At 27.9% G+C, this 14,394-nt stretch overlaps 1 protein-coding gene across 1 annotated transcript; it reads right to left on the bottom strand.

Moving 5' to 3' along the window:
* Positions 1 to 7,512: 7,512 nt before the first annotated feature.
* On the bottom strand, positions 7,513 to 10,182 carry LOC123205907 (protein ECERIFERUM 26-like). Its single transcript, XM_044622979.1, has 2 exons — positions 9,668 to 10,182; positions 7,513 to 8,514 (listed from the first exon to the last, which is right to left on the bottom strand). The coding sequence occupies exons 1-2, from the start codon at positions 10,088 to 10,090 to the stop codon at positions 7,594 to 7,596; spliced, it is 1,344 nt and encodes a 447-aa protein (XP_044478914.1). The 5' UTR covers positions 10,091 to 10,182; the 3' UTR covers positions 7,513 to 7,593.
* Between the last annotated feature and the right edge of the window lie 4,212 nt (positions 10,183 to 14,394).

The following is a 14,394-nucleotide window of genomic DNA, read 5'->3' as shown; positions in this document are numbered from 1 at the left end:
GGCAATAATAGAGGGAAGACCTGTGTCAATAATGCAAATTCAAACATCTTAGTAAGGTTTAAAGGCAGAATTATTATTTAAATTTTTTTTTTTTTTTTTCAAGACAAATTTGTGCATCGACTGAATAAACATTTTATTTTTTTTAAATCAATTTGTATATCGATCAAAACACAAATTTACTAAATAGATTTGTTTCATTTTGACATCAAATAATCATTGGTTTATTTTTCGATTGTTTGATAATTTGTCATTGTTAAGTAGAGAGAGGAACTTTGGTATGGAGGTTAACTGACTTCAGTCACCGATCACCAGAGAAACAATAATAAGGAAAAACAATAAACTCTAAAGAAAAATATTCATTTTTTTAATTTTTGAAGAAGGGAATTATTAGATTTTTTAAATTTAAAAGAAAAAAATATAATAAAACTTTAATTTTTTAAAATTTTTATTAAATGATAATTTTATTTATAATTTTAAATAAGATTTTTAATCAAAATTGATTTATAGATAAATATTTACAGAATAAACTTCAAAATTACACCAATAGTCTAACTTAATGAAATTATTTGGTTGGAAAAAAAGGAGGAGTTCAAAATATTTAGGCCAAAAGTAGGGCTGGACTCGAGCTCGAGCTTAGCTCAGCTCGGCTCGGTTCGGTTCGAGCCCGAAACAAGCCGAGCTCTGCTCGGCTCGATCGAGCTCGAGCTGGCTTAGTAGATTTTTTTTTTAAATTTTTTATGTAAAACGATGTCGTTTTGATCCATATATATACACAAAACGATGTCGTTTTGATATGAAAAATGAGCCGAGTCAAGCTGTAAACGAGCCAAAAACGAGCCGAACCTGAGCCAAGCCGAGTTCGGCTCGAGTCGAGCTCAAGCCAGCCATAGGCTCGGCTCGGTTCGAATCCAGCCCTAGCCAAAAGAGTTATCCCCACCCAAGGTTTGATGCATTGTCAACTCTCACACTCAACTTTTTGAAAAATCCAAAATCCCATCTATAAACCGTTAATGTTAACAGATTCTGTAAGTGAAAAGGGCATTAAAGTAATTGTGCATCACCGGTTTAAAACGTTACGAACAAATATAAAATTTGTTTATTTAAACGTATTTTACCACGAAGTTGATGCAGGGGCGGCGGGAATTCAGAAGAATTTTTCACGCTTTCTACCGCTGCGACGACCTGTGGTAATTTTATTTTTTAATTCCACTATTTTGGCGCTGGCCGTGTGCTTGGGGGGAAAAGCGGAACGTCGGCATATAAAGAGAAATTGAAATTTTTAGCACTTTTTTATTCCGTGTATATAAAATTGTCACATATCCTAAAGCTTTCACAAATATACCATAATAGTACTCACCTTCCCCAAAATACCCCTCTTTAATATTTCATGCACAAATTCTCTCTCTTCTTCTCTGCAACTTTTTTCTCTCTTCTTCCTCTTCTTCCAAAGTGATGAAGGAATCACTCTCTCCTCTTCCTCATCTTCAAAAACAAAAGTAGGAAAGAAAATACTAAAATTTTCAGATTAAGAATTCTCCAAAGTAAGGATTTAAAAAAAAAATAGCAACCTAAAAATAAACTCAAGCACATCCATTTTATACCATGAAAGAAATGACTATGGGAGAAGATCATTTTGTATGTTTTAATTGGAAAAAAAAATTAACATTTAAAGATTAAATATAAAAAAAAAAAATTTACGTTAACGAAAAAAAAAAAAAGGTTAAGGTTGCTGGGTTTCCAGGGGTTGGCATAACGCCAACCCCTGGAGATATATACATATAAGGGTTGGCTATATGTATATATATTATTAAATTAAATTATTAAATTAATATTATCAAATAATATTATTATATTAATATAATATATAATATATTAATATTATATATTATAATTAATATTATAATATAATATATATATATATTATATTATTAATAATTATATATTATAATATTATATATTATATATATTAATATTATATATTATAATATAATATTATAATATATTATTTTATGATAATAGTATATTAATATTAAAATATATTATTATAATATTAAAGATATTATAGTATTAATAATTATATATTATAATATATAATATTATATATATAATATAATATATATATTATTATATTTTTTTTTGCCAGGGTTGGCGGAATCGCCAACCCTTGGCGTACGCCAAAGGTTGGCGATTCCGCCAATCCATGACTTATATATATATATATATATATATATATATATATATATATATATATATATATATAAAATTATATTATATATTAATATATAATATACTATATTTAATATATTATAATATATAATTATAATTATATAATATTATAATATTATATATATTATATTATTAATAATTATATATTATAATATTATATATTATATATATTAATATAATATATATAATATTATATTGTTGCCAGGGTTGGCGGAATCGCCAACCCTTGGCGTACGCCAAGGATTGGCTATTCCGCCAACCCATGATTTTTATATATATATAATTATTTAATTATATATATATAAGTATATTATATATTAATATATAATATATTATATTATATAATATATTATAATATAGTATAAAATATTATAATATAATATAAAAATATTATATTATATAATATATTATATTATACAATATATTATATAATATATTATAATTATAATATATTATATTAATATAATAATATTATTTGATAATATTAATATTAATATAATAATATAATTTAATAATATATACACATATAGCCAACCCTTAAATGTATATATCCCCACGCTAACCCCTGGAAACCCAGCAACTTTAACCTTTTTTTTTTTTTTCGTTAACGTAAAAATTTTTTTTTATATTTAATCCTTAAATGTTAATTTTTTTTTCCAATTAAAACATACTAAATGATCTTCTCCCATGGTCATTTCTTTCATGGTATAAAATGGATGTGCTTGAGTTTTTTTTTAGGTTGCTCTTTTTTTTTTTAAATCCTTACTTTGGAGAATTCTTAATCAGAAAATTTTAGTATTTTCTTTCCTATTTTTGTTTTTATTATAATCTGAAAATATTATTATTATATTAATATTATAATTATAATATATAATAATAAATAATAATATTATAATAATATTATAATAATATTATTATAATTATATTATAATAATATTATTATAATATAATAAATAAATATTAAATATAATATTATAATTAATGTAATATAATATATATATATATAAAAAATATTTAATAAGGTTGGCGGAATCGCCAACCTTTACTATTATATATATAATATATAAAATATATTATATTATATAAAATATTATATTATATTATACTATATATATAATATTATATTATATATTATAATATAATATAATATAATATATATTATAATATATAATATTAATATATTATATATTATATTAATATAATAATATTATTTGATAATATTAATATTAATATAATAATATAATTTAATAATATATATACATATAGCCAACCCTTATATGTATATATCTCCAGGGGTTGGCATTACGCCAACCCCTGGAAATCCAACAACCTTAACCTTTTTTTTTTTATATTTAATCCTTAAATGTTTATTTTTTTTTCGAATTAAAACATACTAAATGATCTTCTCTCATGGTCATTTCTTTCATGGTATAAAATGGATGTGGTTGAGTTTTTTTTTAGGTTGCTCTTTTTTTTTTTAAATCCTTACTTTGGAGAATTCTTAATCTGAAAATTTTAGTATTTTCTTTCCTGCTTTTGTTTTTATTATAATCTAAAAATATTATTATTATATTAATATTATAATAATAATATTATAATAATATGATAAATAAATGTTAAATATATTATATTATATATTAATATATAATATAATTATAATTATATTATAATATATTATAATTAACGTAATATAATATATATTATAATAAATATATATATATATATTAATTATAATATATATAATATTTAATAAGGTTGGCGATTCCGCCAACCTTTACTATTATATATATAATATATAAAATATATATTATAATATATTTAATATAAAATATTATATAATATAATATATTATATTATAATATAATATAATATATATTATATTATATATTATAATATAATATAATATAATATATATTATAATATTAATTATAATATATTATATTAATATATTATATATTATATTAATATAATAATATTATTTGATAATATTAATATTAATATAATAATATAATTTAATAATATATATACATATAGCCAACCCTTATATGTATATATCTCCAGGGGTTGACATTACGCCAACCCCTGGAAACCCAACAACCTTTACCTTTTTTTTTTTATATTTAATCCTTAAATGTTTATTTTTTTTTCGAATTAAAACATACTAAATGATCTTCTCCCATGGTCATTTCTTTCATGGTATAAAATGGATGTGGTTGAGTTTTTTTTTAGGTTGTTCTTTTTTTTTTAAATCCTTACTTTGGAGAATTCTTAATCTGAAAATTTTAGTATTTTCTTTCCTGCTTTTGTTTTTATTATAATATGAAAATATTATTATTATATTAATATTATAATTATAATATTATAATAATATGATAAATAAATGTTAAATATATTATATTATATATTAATATATAATATAATTATAATTATATTATAATATATTATAATTAACGTAATATAATATATATTATAATAAATATATATATATATATATATTAATTATAATATATATAATATTTAATAAGGTTGGCGATTCCGCCAACCTTTACTATTATATATATAATATATAAAATATATATTATAATATATTTAATATAAAATATTATATAATATAATATATTATATTATAATATAATATAATATATATTATATTATATATTATAATATAATATAATATATATTATATTATAATATTAATTATAATATATTATATTAATATATTATATATTATATTAATATAATAATATTATTTGATAATATTAATATTAATATAATAATATAATTTAATAATATATATACATATAGCCAACCCTTATATGTATATATCTCTAGGGGTTGGCGTTACGCCAACCCCTAGAAACCCAGCAACCTTAACCTTTTTTTTTTTTTTCCGTTAATGTAAAATTTTTTTTTTTATATTTAATCCTTAAATGTTAATTTTTTTTTCCAATTAAAACATACTAAATGATCTTCTCCCATGGTAATTTCTTTCATGGTATAAAATGGATGTGCTTGAGTTTTTTTTTAGGTAGCTTTTTTTTTTTTTAAATCCTTACTTTGGAGAATTCTTAATCTGAAAATTTTAGTATTTTCTTTCCTGTTTTTGTTTTTATTATAATCTGAAAATATTATTATTATATTAATATTATAATTATAATATATAATAATAAATAATATTATTATAATTATATTATAATAATATTATTATAATATAATAAATAAATATTAAATATAATATATTATAATTAATGTAATATAATATATATATATATATAAAATATTTAATAAGGTTGGCGGAATCGCCAACCTTTACTATTATATATATAATATATAAAATATATTATATTATATAAAATATTATATTATATTATATAAAATATTATATAATATATTATAATATATTATATTATATTATACTATATATATAATATTATATTATATATTATAATATAATATAATATAATATATATTATAATATTAATTATAATATATAATATTAATATATTATATATTATATTAATATAATAATATTATTTGATAATATTAATATTAATATAATAATATAATTTAATAATATATATACATATAGCCAACCCTTATATGTATATATCTCCAGGGGTTGGCATTACGCCAACCCCTGGAAACCCAACAACCTTTACCTTTTTTTTTTTATATTTAATCCTTAAATGTTTATTTTTTTTTCGAATTAAAACATACTAAATGATCTTCTCCCATGATCATTTCTTTCATGGTATAAAATGGATGTGGTTGAGTTTTTTTTTAGGTTGCTCTTTTTTTTTTAAATCCTTACTTTGGAGAATTCTTAATCTGAAAATTTTAGTATTTTCTTTCCTGCTTTTGTTTTTATTATAATCTGAAAATATTATTATTATATTAATATTATAATTATAATATATAATAATAAATAATATTATTATAATATTATTATAATAATATTATTTATTATTATATATTATAATTAACGTAATATAATATATATTATAATAAAATATATATATATATATATTAATTATAATATATATATAATATTTAATAAGGTTGGCGATTCCGCCAACCTTTACTATTATATATATAATATATAAAATATATATTATAATATATTTAATATAAAATATAATATAATATAATATATTATATTATAATATTAATTATAATATATTATATTAATATATTATATATTATATTAATATAATAATATTATTTGATAATATTAATATTAATATAATAATATAATTTAATAATATATATACATATAGCCAACCCTTATATGTATATATCTCTAAGGGTTGGCGTTACGCCAACCCCTAGAAACCCAGCAACGTTAACCTTTTTTTTTTTTTTCTGTTAATGTAAAATTTTTTTTTTTATATTTAATCCTTAAATGTTAATTTTTTTTTCTAATTAAAACATACTAAATGATCTTCTTCCATGGTCATTTCTTTCATGGTATAAAATGGATGTGCTTGAGTTTTTTTTTAAGTTGTTTTTTTTTTTTTAAATCCTTACTTTGGGGAATTCTTAATATGAAATTTTAGTATTTTCTTTCCTACTTTTGTTTTTGAAGATGAGGAAGAAGAGAGAGTGATTCCTTCATCACTTTGGAAGAAGAGGAAGAAGAAAAAAAAAAGTTGCAGAGAAGAAGAGAGAGAATTTGTGCATGAAATATTGAAGAGTGGTATTTTGGGGAAGGTGAGTACTGTTGTGGTATATTTGTGAAAGCTTTAGGATAGGTGGCAATTTTGTATATATGTGGAATAAAAAAGTGCTAAAAATTTCAATTTCCCGCATATAAATGCACCATCATCATCTAAATCGACGGTTCCTATTTTTTGTAAAGGATCAAAGGCTATGGATTATTTTACATCAAATTAGCCAATAGCATTGCACCACATGAAGGGTTTTTGGTCATTTAGTGCACAGCATGAAAAAGATCTGCAATGAATTTTATTTTTTATTCAACTGTTAACGAATGATTTCACAGCGCAACCATACGTTTAGCCGAAGGGAAGATCCAGTAAAAGCTGCCCATACACTCATGTGCCAACTACAGGACATCTCACGTAACAGTCACTCTCTTTGAAGTGTTCTTCAGAGCATATTAGAGGACCATATGTAAATTTCGTTGAATATGACAAAATTTGATTATAGTACATGTAACAGCTCTGTGATTTTCAATGTCGTTTTATTAATGTTTTGGACAACTTTTCTTCCATTTAATCATTTTCAATGAAGAATGAAAACCAGAGATTCATCTTGAGGCTGCAATTGAGTGAAGCTTAATTTATTTATATTGCAGAAGGTTGAAACTAACCTTCTCTTGCATTCACAAGCTGAAAGCGAATAGTCTTATGGTTTTCCACAAAAGAGGACTTCTGGCTCTAGGCACAAGATAGCTTGATCCTTACATAACTTGGAAATCTCTTCCTCTGGCAATGTCACCATCACTGTTCGTGCAAATCCTTCTGCCGAAGGCATCACTAGTATCAACCCTTCGCCTTCCACATTCCCCACATGACAGGATACATGCACAGGCTTCCCACTGTCAAATATCTGTGAGTACATCAAAGATTGATCTTCAACAATCATGTGTTCCATGCTAACACAGGTGAGTTCAGGGCCATACATAGAAAATGGCACTGCATACTTACCTCCTTCCTTCTGTGATTCAAGCCAATGCAAAGCCGACCAAAACTCTTCCTCTTTCAGTCCTGACACATGGCAATGCACCAACTCTGCCATGCTTCCTATGTCCCCACATTCCATTTCTTGTGCACTTACTGACACAACTGAAAAATGCAAAGCATTGCCAAAGTACCCATAAGGAAGTGGTTCTTGCAGTAGCCTTCTGAAGTCTACACAGACTGAGAGGGAATGTGTAGGATCATTTTTAGGACCCTTCAAGTGCACAACCCGCGTCCAAAATAAAGCTGCTAGCAGATCAAATGGGGTGGCATCTGGACACTTGCCGTGGTTTCTTGATAAGTATTGCTTGATGGCAGAATCAGAAAACCTGAAAGTGGCTGTAGCCATTTTCAGTGATGGGGAATGTGTCTTGGATTTGGCTGCCAAGTAACTGGTAGTTTTGGTTTTAGTGTTTGTAGGCGGAGGTTTTGGGTTAGGTAGGCGAAAGGTGGGCAGATAGGCAATGGGTTGACGGCAGTTGGCCTCCGACCATGCTTTTGAGAGGAGGATAAGGCTGGTTGGGTCTGCATGCATATGGGTGCAGCTTAGTCCAATGGCTAAACCTCCTCCTTCAAAATCATTAATCTGCAAATTGATTGTAAACTCATGTTAATAGAAAAAATAGTTGTTTGAAAAGATGACAATGCCTAAATATTTTTCACCATGTTAATATTAATTTTAGATTAGATTAATAGCTTAAAAAATAAAATTAAAAAAGTGACTGACAATTTAGTCAAGCGTGTTCTCATCCATATAATACTTTAAGACAATGAACTTCAACTAGATCTCACCTATCTTGGGGTTCATTCATATTCGCATTCTTAATTATGTAGTTCTAACTTACATTAGAATTATCCAATATGGCTTGAATCACATAAAAATGATATTATTAAGTTAGATTTGGTCAGATTACACTATCTTAGGTGTGATTTTGATTAAATCGTATTATCTTAAGTGTGATCTCTAAATAACTCTATTTCAATAACTTTAAATAAGGTTAATTCAATTTTTTTTTTAAAGTGAAAATAGAAATATAAATGATAAATTTCAAAATTCAAAAAAAAAAAAAGATTGTTTTGGGAGGTGCATTTATATTATTTTTGGTCATTAACATGAATACAAGAACCTTAATGATATGTGGATAGAGAAAACTAACTATTTAAAGTTTAAAGACATAAAATGTCACTATAACAAATTTTTAATGGAAAAAGTTAAGAGTTTAAAATGGCATAAAGGTTAAAAAAAAGTTAAAATTTCATAAACTGGACAGAGGTTTGAACCCAAACTTTCTCTAAAAGAATTTTGATATTTTACCAATTTTGCTAACCTTTAGGATCATCAATCAAATAAAATTATGTTGTAATAATACTAATACATGAATCTATATATAATGAATATTTTTAAAAGTAATGTTATATATATATATATATATATATATATATATATATATATATATAAAATTGAATATATAATTAATGTGTTATTGTAAGTTATTTTATTATTAATTTAAAATTATTTAATCATATAATATATCAAATATGTATTTAATTATTTGAATACTCGAAAATGTGCATATATAGATTTATTATATTTTTAATATTAATGAATGAATTTAGGTGTACAAAAACAATAAGCTATGTCTCACATCAATCAAATTTTACATATTAATTTGAACAAGGTTCTTATACCACATTTTCCACAAGGAAAATAAAACCCGGTCCAATTAGAAATGGAATACCTGAACCCGGAAAGGGGACCACGTACTGGGAGACTCAGGCATATCCTCCCACACCGATAGATCTCTTTCTTCCAACCCATCAGCAGATCTCAGCCATTCATTAAGTGTGACATCAACTCTAGCCCTTAAAATCCGAACACCCGCATCATTACACTTAACCTCCCAATTGCCCGCCTCATCTCGGTTCAACCGACCCGTAACAAGCGGATAGAGCGACAGAACCTCCGATAAAGACTCCCTCAGGGGGTCCACGTCAAACGACCCAAATGGGCTTTTCTCATAGTAGAAGATGACGTGGACGGTGTGGCGACCCATGGCGTGGCCCAACTGGGTTATCGGGCAAGTCTTGAAAGACCCGAAGGGCCTGCTGGACACTGACGTTAAAATAGAGTGGACATTGACCCGACTCCGCCGGCCGTCCATTTCTGAAAGGAAGATATATAAAACTATATGTAGAAGTAGAAGAGGATAGCTTGAATTATATAGAGGAGTTTGGGCGGTGGTGGGTGGCAACTGGGGAATTAAAGAGGGGGCAATGGAGTTTGTTGAGGTTAATTAATGGCGGGCTGGCTGCATGTAGAAGATGAGAAGAATACTCCATATGATTTGAAATTACAGATAAATAATAAGACATTTCAATAATGTTAATAATAATCTATGTAAGTTACTATAATCATTAATATGGTGTCTTGTTGATAGTTGAAAAGCCTTAAATGCAAGATTGGGAGTCAGGATTCTAGCAGTTTCTAAATTTAGGTGATATGGCATTTAATAGTAGGACTGATGGGAAATGTGCTGCCATACAACAGCCAGCTGACTGCATAACGCCTGCCCTCAATCTCCTAACCAAGCCCTTTCTACGGGTAACATTGTGTACTATTGTATCCCGGTAGATTTGAGTGACAGTGAAAATAGTGCAGTTGATAGTAAGATGACATAAGTACACAAACGGGAAATTTTATGACAAGCGGACAGTCATACTTGCTTCATATCATACCTATATCCCCCCATTACCCTCAAATTTTAGTGCATTCTTGAAATTATATTTGTAAGGATTAAAAAATTAAAAATCTTACTCATGACCAAAATTTTTATTAAAAGAGGTATGAATGAAATTTTTAATTCATTAATAATATTAAAAAATATAAAATTTATTATATTTTTCTTTACAATTTTAAAAATTAATAAATTCGTCTCGTCTAAAATTTTTTAACTTTCAAAAGTAATATTTTTTTTTTTCAAAAACCTAGGATTTATTTTCCAATGACTTTTCGATCAACAGAGAAAGTGCTTTAACCCATCATCTCGTCGGTCACCCTTCATCTCTCCTAAGCTTTCAGATGAAGTACCAAAGACTCATCTTCTTCGACTCCATCGATTCTTTTGGAATCGATAAAGATATTCATTTTTGTTGCTTCTTCTTATGCTAGAGAGTGAAGATTTGATGACTGATAAGATAATGGGTTGAAGCGTTGTTATCGATTGCTAAAGTTGGTGGTCAAAGAATGTTTGAAAAATAATCTCTAGGTTGGGAGGAGGAAGGGGGGGGGGGGGGGGGGCGCCATGGGACAATGTCAATGAATGAAACTTTTAGTTTTTTTAAATCTTATGAATATAAATAAAAATATACTAAATCTTGAGGGGTGGGACTATCAAGTTTTTGTTTTAATTAAATAAAATTGACTTCAATCTTAGCCTGTCATGATTTATTTTATTGATGAAATTGATACTTAGTTACAAACCGATATACAATCATATCTATCAATCTCACGTGTGAAATGGAATAAGGAAACATACTTTATAGGCCAAACGACTATTTCCCACCCAAGGTTTGATGATTTCTCAAGTTTCCACCCTTTAACTATGGAAATATCAAACACCCACCCATAACCGGTTAGATTTAACAAAACCCTAACGGTGGTAAATTTAATCTCATTTTCCCCCCTAAAAGTTTAAAAACTAATATTTTTTCCCTAAGCTAAGTTTGAAAATATCTCATTCCCCCCCCCCCAAGGGTTTGAAAATATCGTATTTTCCCCCTAGGGTTTATCTCTCCGGCGCCATCACCGACTGTCTTCCCCTCCTGACGGTTTCTCTTCCACCGACGGCCTCTCTAAACTCTTGCACTACTCATCCGACGCAGAGATAAGTCGTCTGAGAAGACGATCGTCTTCCCAAACGACTTATCTAACGACGACGATGGCAGTTGGAAGATGAAGACGAAGTTAAGCCCAATCGCAGTTGGAAGATGAAGACGACGACGACTGGGAAGACGAAGAGCTTCGTCTTCCACGGCTTCTCCGACTCCGATGGGGGGTCCAAATGGGAGGAAAGAGATCGTCGAAAGGAGAGGATGCTTCGGAAGGGGGAGATCGTTGGCAATAGAGCCGGAGATATCGTCGGAGATTTCAAAAAGAAACCCTAGGATGAAACTGCGATTTTTTAAAACTTAGGTTGGGGGAAAGTTTTAGTTTTTAAAGTTTAGGGGGGCAAAATAGATTCTATTTAAGTTTATTTTTAATATTATAGAGAAAATGATGATTTTACCCTTGCCACCGTTAGGGTTTTGTTAAATCTAACCGGTCATGGGTGGGTGTTTGGTGTTTCCATAGTTAAAGGGTGGAAACTTGAGAAAATATCAAACCTTAGGTGGGAAATAGTCATTTGGCCTACTTTATAAGATGCTCTTCCGTGATAGATGGTGATTTGCATTCAATTTTAGTGTTGGACGTATGAGAAGAGGACAACAATACAGATGTTGTTAAAATTGTCTTAACTAGATTTTTTATACCGCCTATTAGGTGCCGACAATACAGACGTAATTCAAATTATTTTTCCTATCCGCTGATGACTTAACAATTTTTTGTTGGGCCAAACGACTATTTCCCACCCAAGGTTTAGCGTTTTCTCAAAAGTCCCCCCTTTAACTATGGAAACACCAAACACCCACCCATGGCCTGTTAGATTTAACCAAACCCTAACGGCTGAAAATTTTATCTCCTTTTGCCCCCCTAAACTTTAAAAACTGAAATTTTCCCCCCGCCTAAGTTTTAAAAAATGACAGTTTCACCCTAGGGTTTGGTTTTGAAATCTTCGGCGACCTCTCCGGCTCCGTTGCCGACGGCCGCTCCCTCCGGAAGCAACCTCTCCTTCCGGCGATCTCTTTCCTCCCATTTGGAGGTCCGATCGACGCCCGGAGACGCCGTGGGAGACGAAGACTTCGTCGGGAAGACGAAGTTCTTCGTCTTCCCAGACGAAGCCGACGCTGTCGTCCTCGTCTGGGAAGACGGTCGTCTTCCCAGAGGTCTTCTTCTGGGAAGACGAAGAACTTCGTCTTCCCGACGAAGTCTTCGTCTCTCACGGAGTCTCCAGGCACTGATCGGACCTCCAAATCGGAGGAAAGAGATCGCCGGAAGGAGAGGTTGCTTTCGGAGGGAGCGGCCGTCGGCAACGGGGCCGGAGAGGTCACCGAAATTTCAAAACCAAACCCTAGGGTGAAACTGCTATTTTTTAAAACTTAGGCGGGGGAAAATTTCAGTTTTTAAAGTTTAGGGGGGCAAAATTAGATTCTATTTTAGTTTATTTTTAATATTATAGCTAAAATGACGATTTTACCCCTACCACCGTTAGGGTTTGGTTAAATCTAACTGGCCATGGGTGGGTATTTGGTGTTTCCATAGTTAAAAGGGGGACTTTTGAGAAAACGCTAAACCTTGGGTGGGAAATAGTCGTTTGGCCTTTTTTGTTGCTGCGTGCGGCGTGTGTCATGTAACAATTTTGACGGTAGATTCTATATATATATATTCTTTATTTCATGAATATATAATTATTACTAACACGTGTCAAGTAAATTTTATCATTTTATATTAAATATAAATTTATATTTGCGCGGATTAAATAATTTTTTTGTTTAAGTTAAATTAAAGCCTTAAAAAATAAGGGATTAAACAGTAATTTCAAAGGATAGAACGCTTGTAGAACAGATAAATAAGAAATAAATTATTTTTTATTTATAGAAAAATTACGCAGTTGACCACATAATAAGAAATCAATTATAGAAAAATTTTATAGGGAAATACTCTTTAAATTGTTTAATCTGTTTTTTTTTTCTAAATTATTCAAAAATTTTAAAAAGTCAAGAGGGCTACACCACACCCCCCCCCCCCCCCCCCCCCCCCCCCCCCCCCCCCCCCCCGGCCCTGTCCTAGTGCGTGGTGTCAATGGTCATGCGTGGGCAAATTGGTTACGGGTGCACAAAGCAATGGACAAGATTGGTTGGACACCAGGAAAAAGCAAGCATGAGGACGAAATGGGGTTTGTGTTTGGGTTTTATATCTCTTCCCACAATATATTAAAATTAAAATTTTAATTTATTTAATATAATAATTATAAAATTAATTATTGATTTCTAATTTTACTTATTTTATATAATTAATTTAATTCCAAAAAAATATTAAATTTTTTTGAATAAATCATATTTATGATTTTTTGTGACATAAATTTAATTGATAAAACTGGATTATATATATAATTTTATATATAAATAATAATATATTAATAAAATAATTAATTATTATTTTATTTTTAATTATTTAATTATATAATAATATATTATTATTTATATACTATTATTCTAACTGCAATTTACCACCTCACACAAATTTGTCGGCATCAAAGATAGTACAAAAACAAGTTTGTTAGAATTAAAAATTACACTAACACAAGTC

This window comes from Mangifera indica, chromosome 2, assembly GCF_011075055.1.
Source record: "Mangifera indica cultivar Alphonso chromosome 2, CATAS_Mindica_2.1, whole genome shotgun sequence".
In the NCBI taxonomy this organism is placed as follows: domain Eukaryota; kingdom Viridiplantae; phylum Streptophyta; class Magnoliopsida; order Sapindales; family Anacardiaceae; genus Mangifera; species Mangifera indica.
The sequence above is the reverse complement of the archived record's forward strand: the minus strand, read 5'-3'. Positions and strand labels throughout refer to the sequence as shown.

Coding starts and splice junctions, on each gene's coding strand:
- LOC123205907 (XM_044622979.1), bottom strand. CDS start 10,090: ATGGACGGCCGGCGGAGTCGGGTCAATGTCCACTCTATTTTAACGTCA. Junction 8,515..9,667: donor GGTCCCCTTTCCGGGTTCAG/GTATTCCATTTC, acceptor ATCAATTTGCAG/ATTAATGATTTTGAAGGAGG.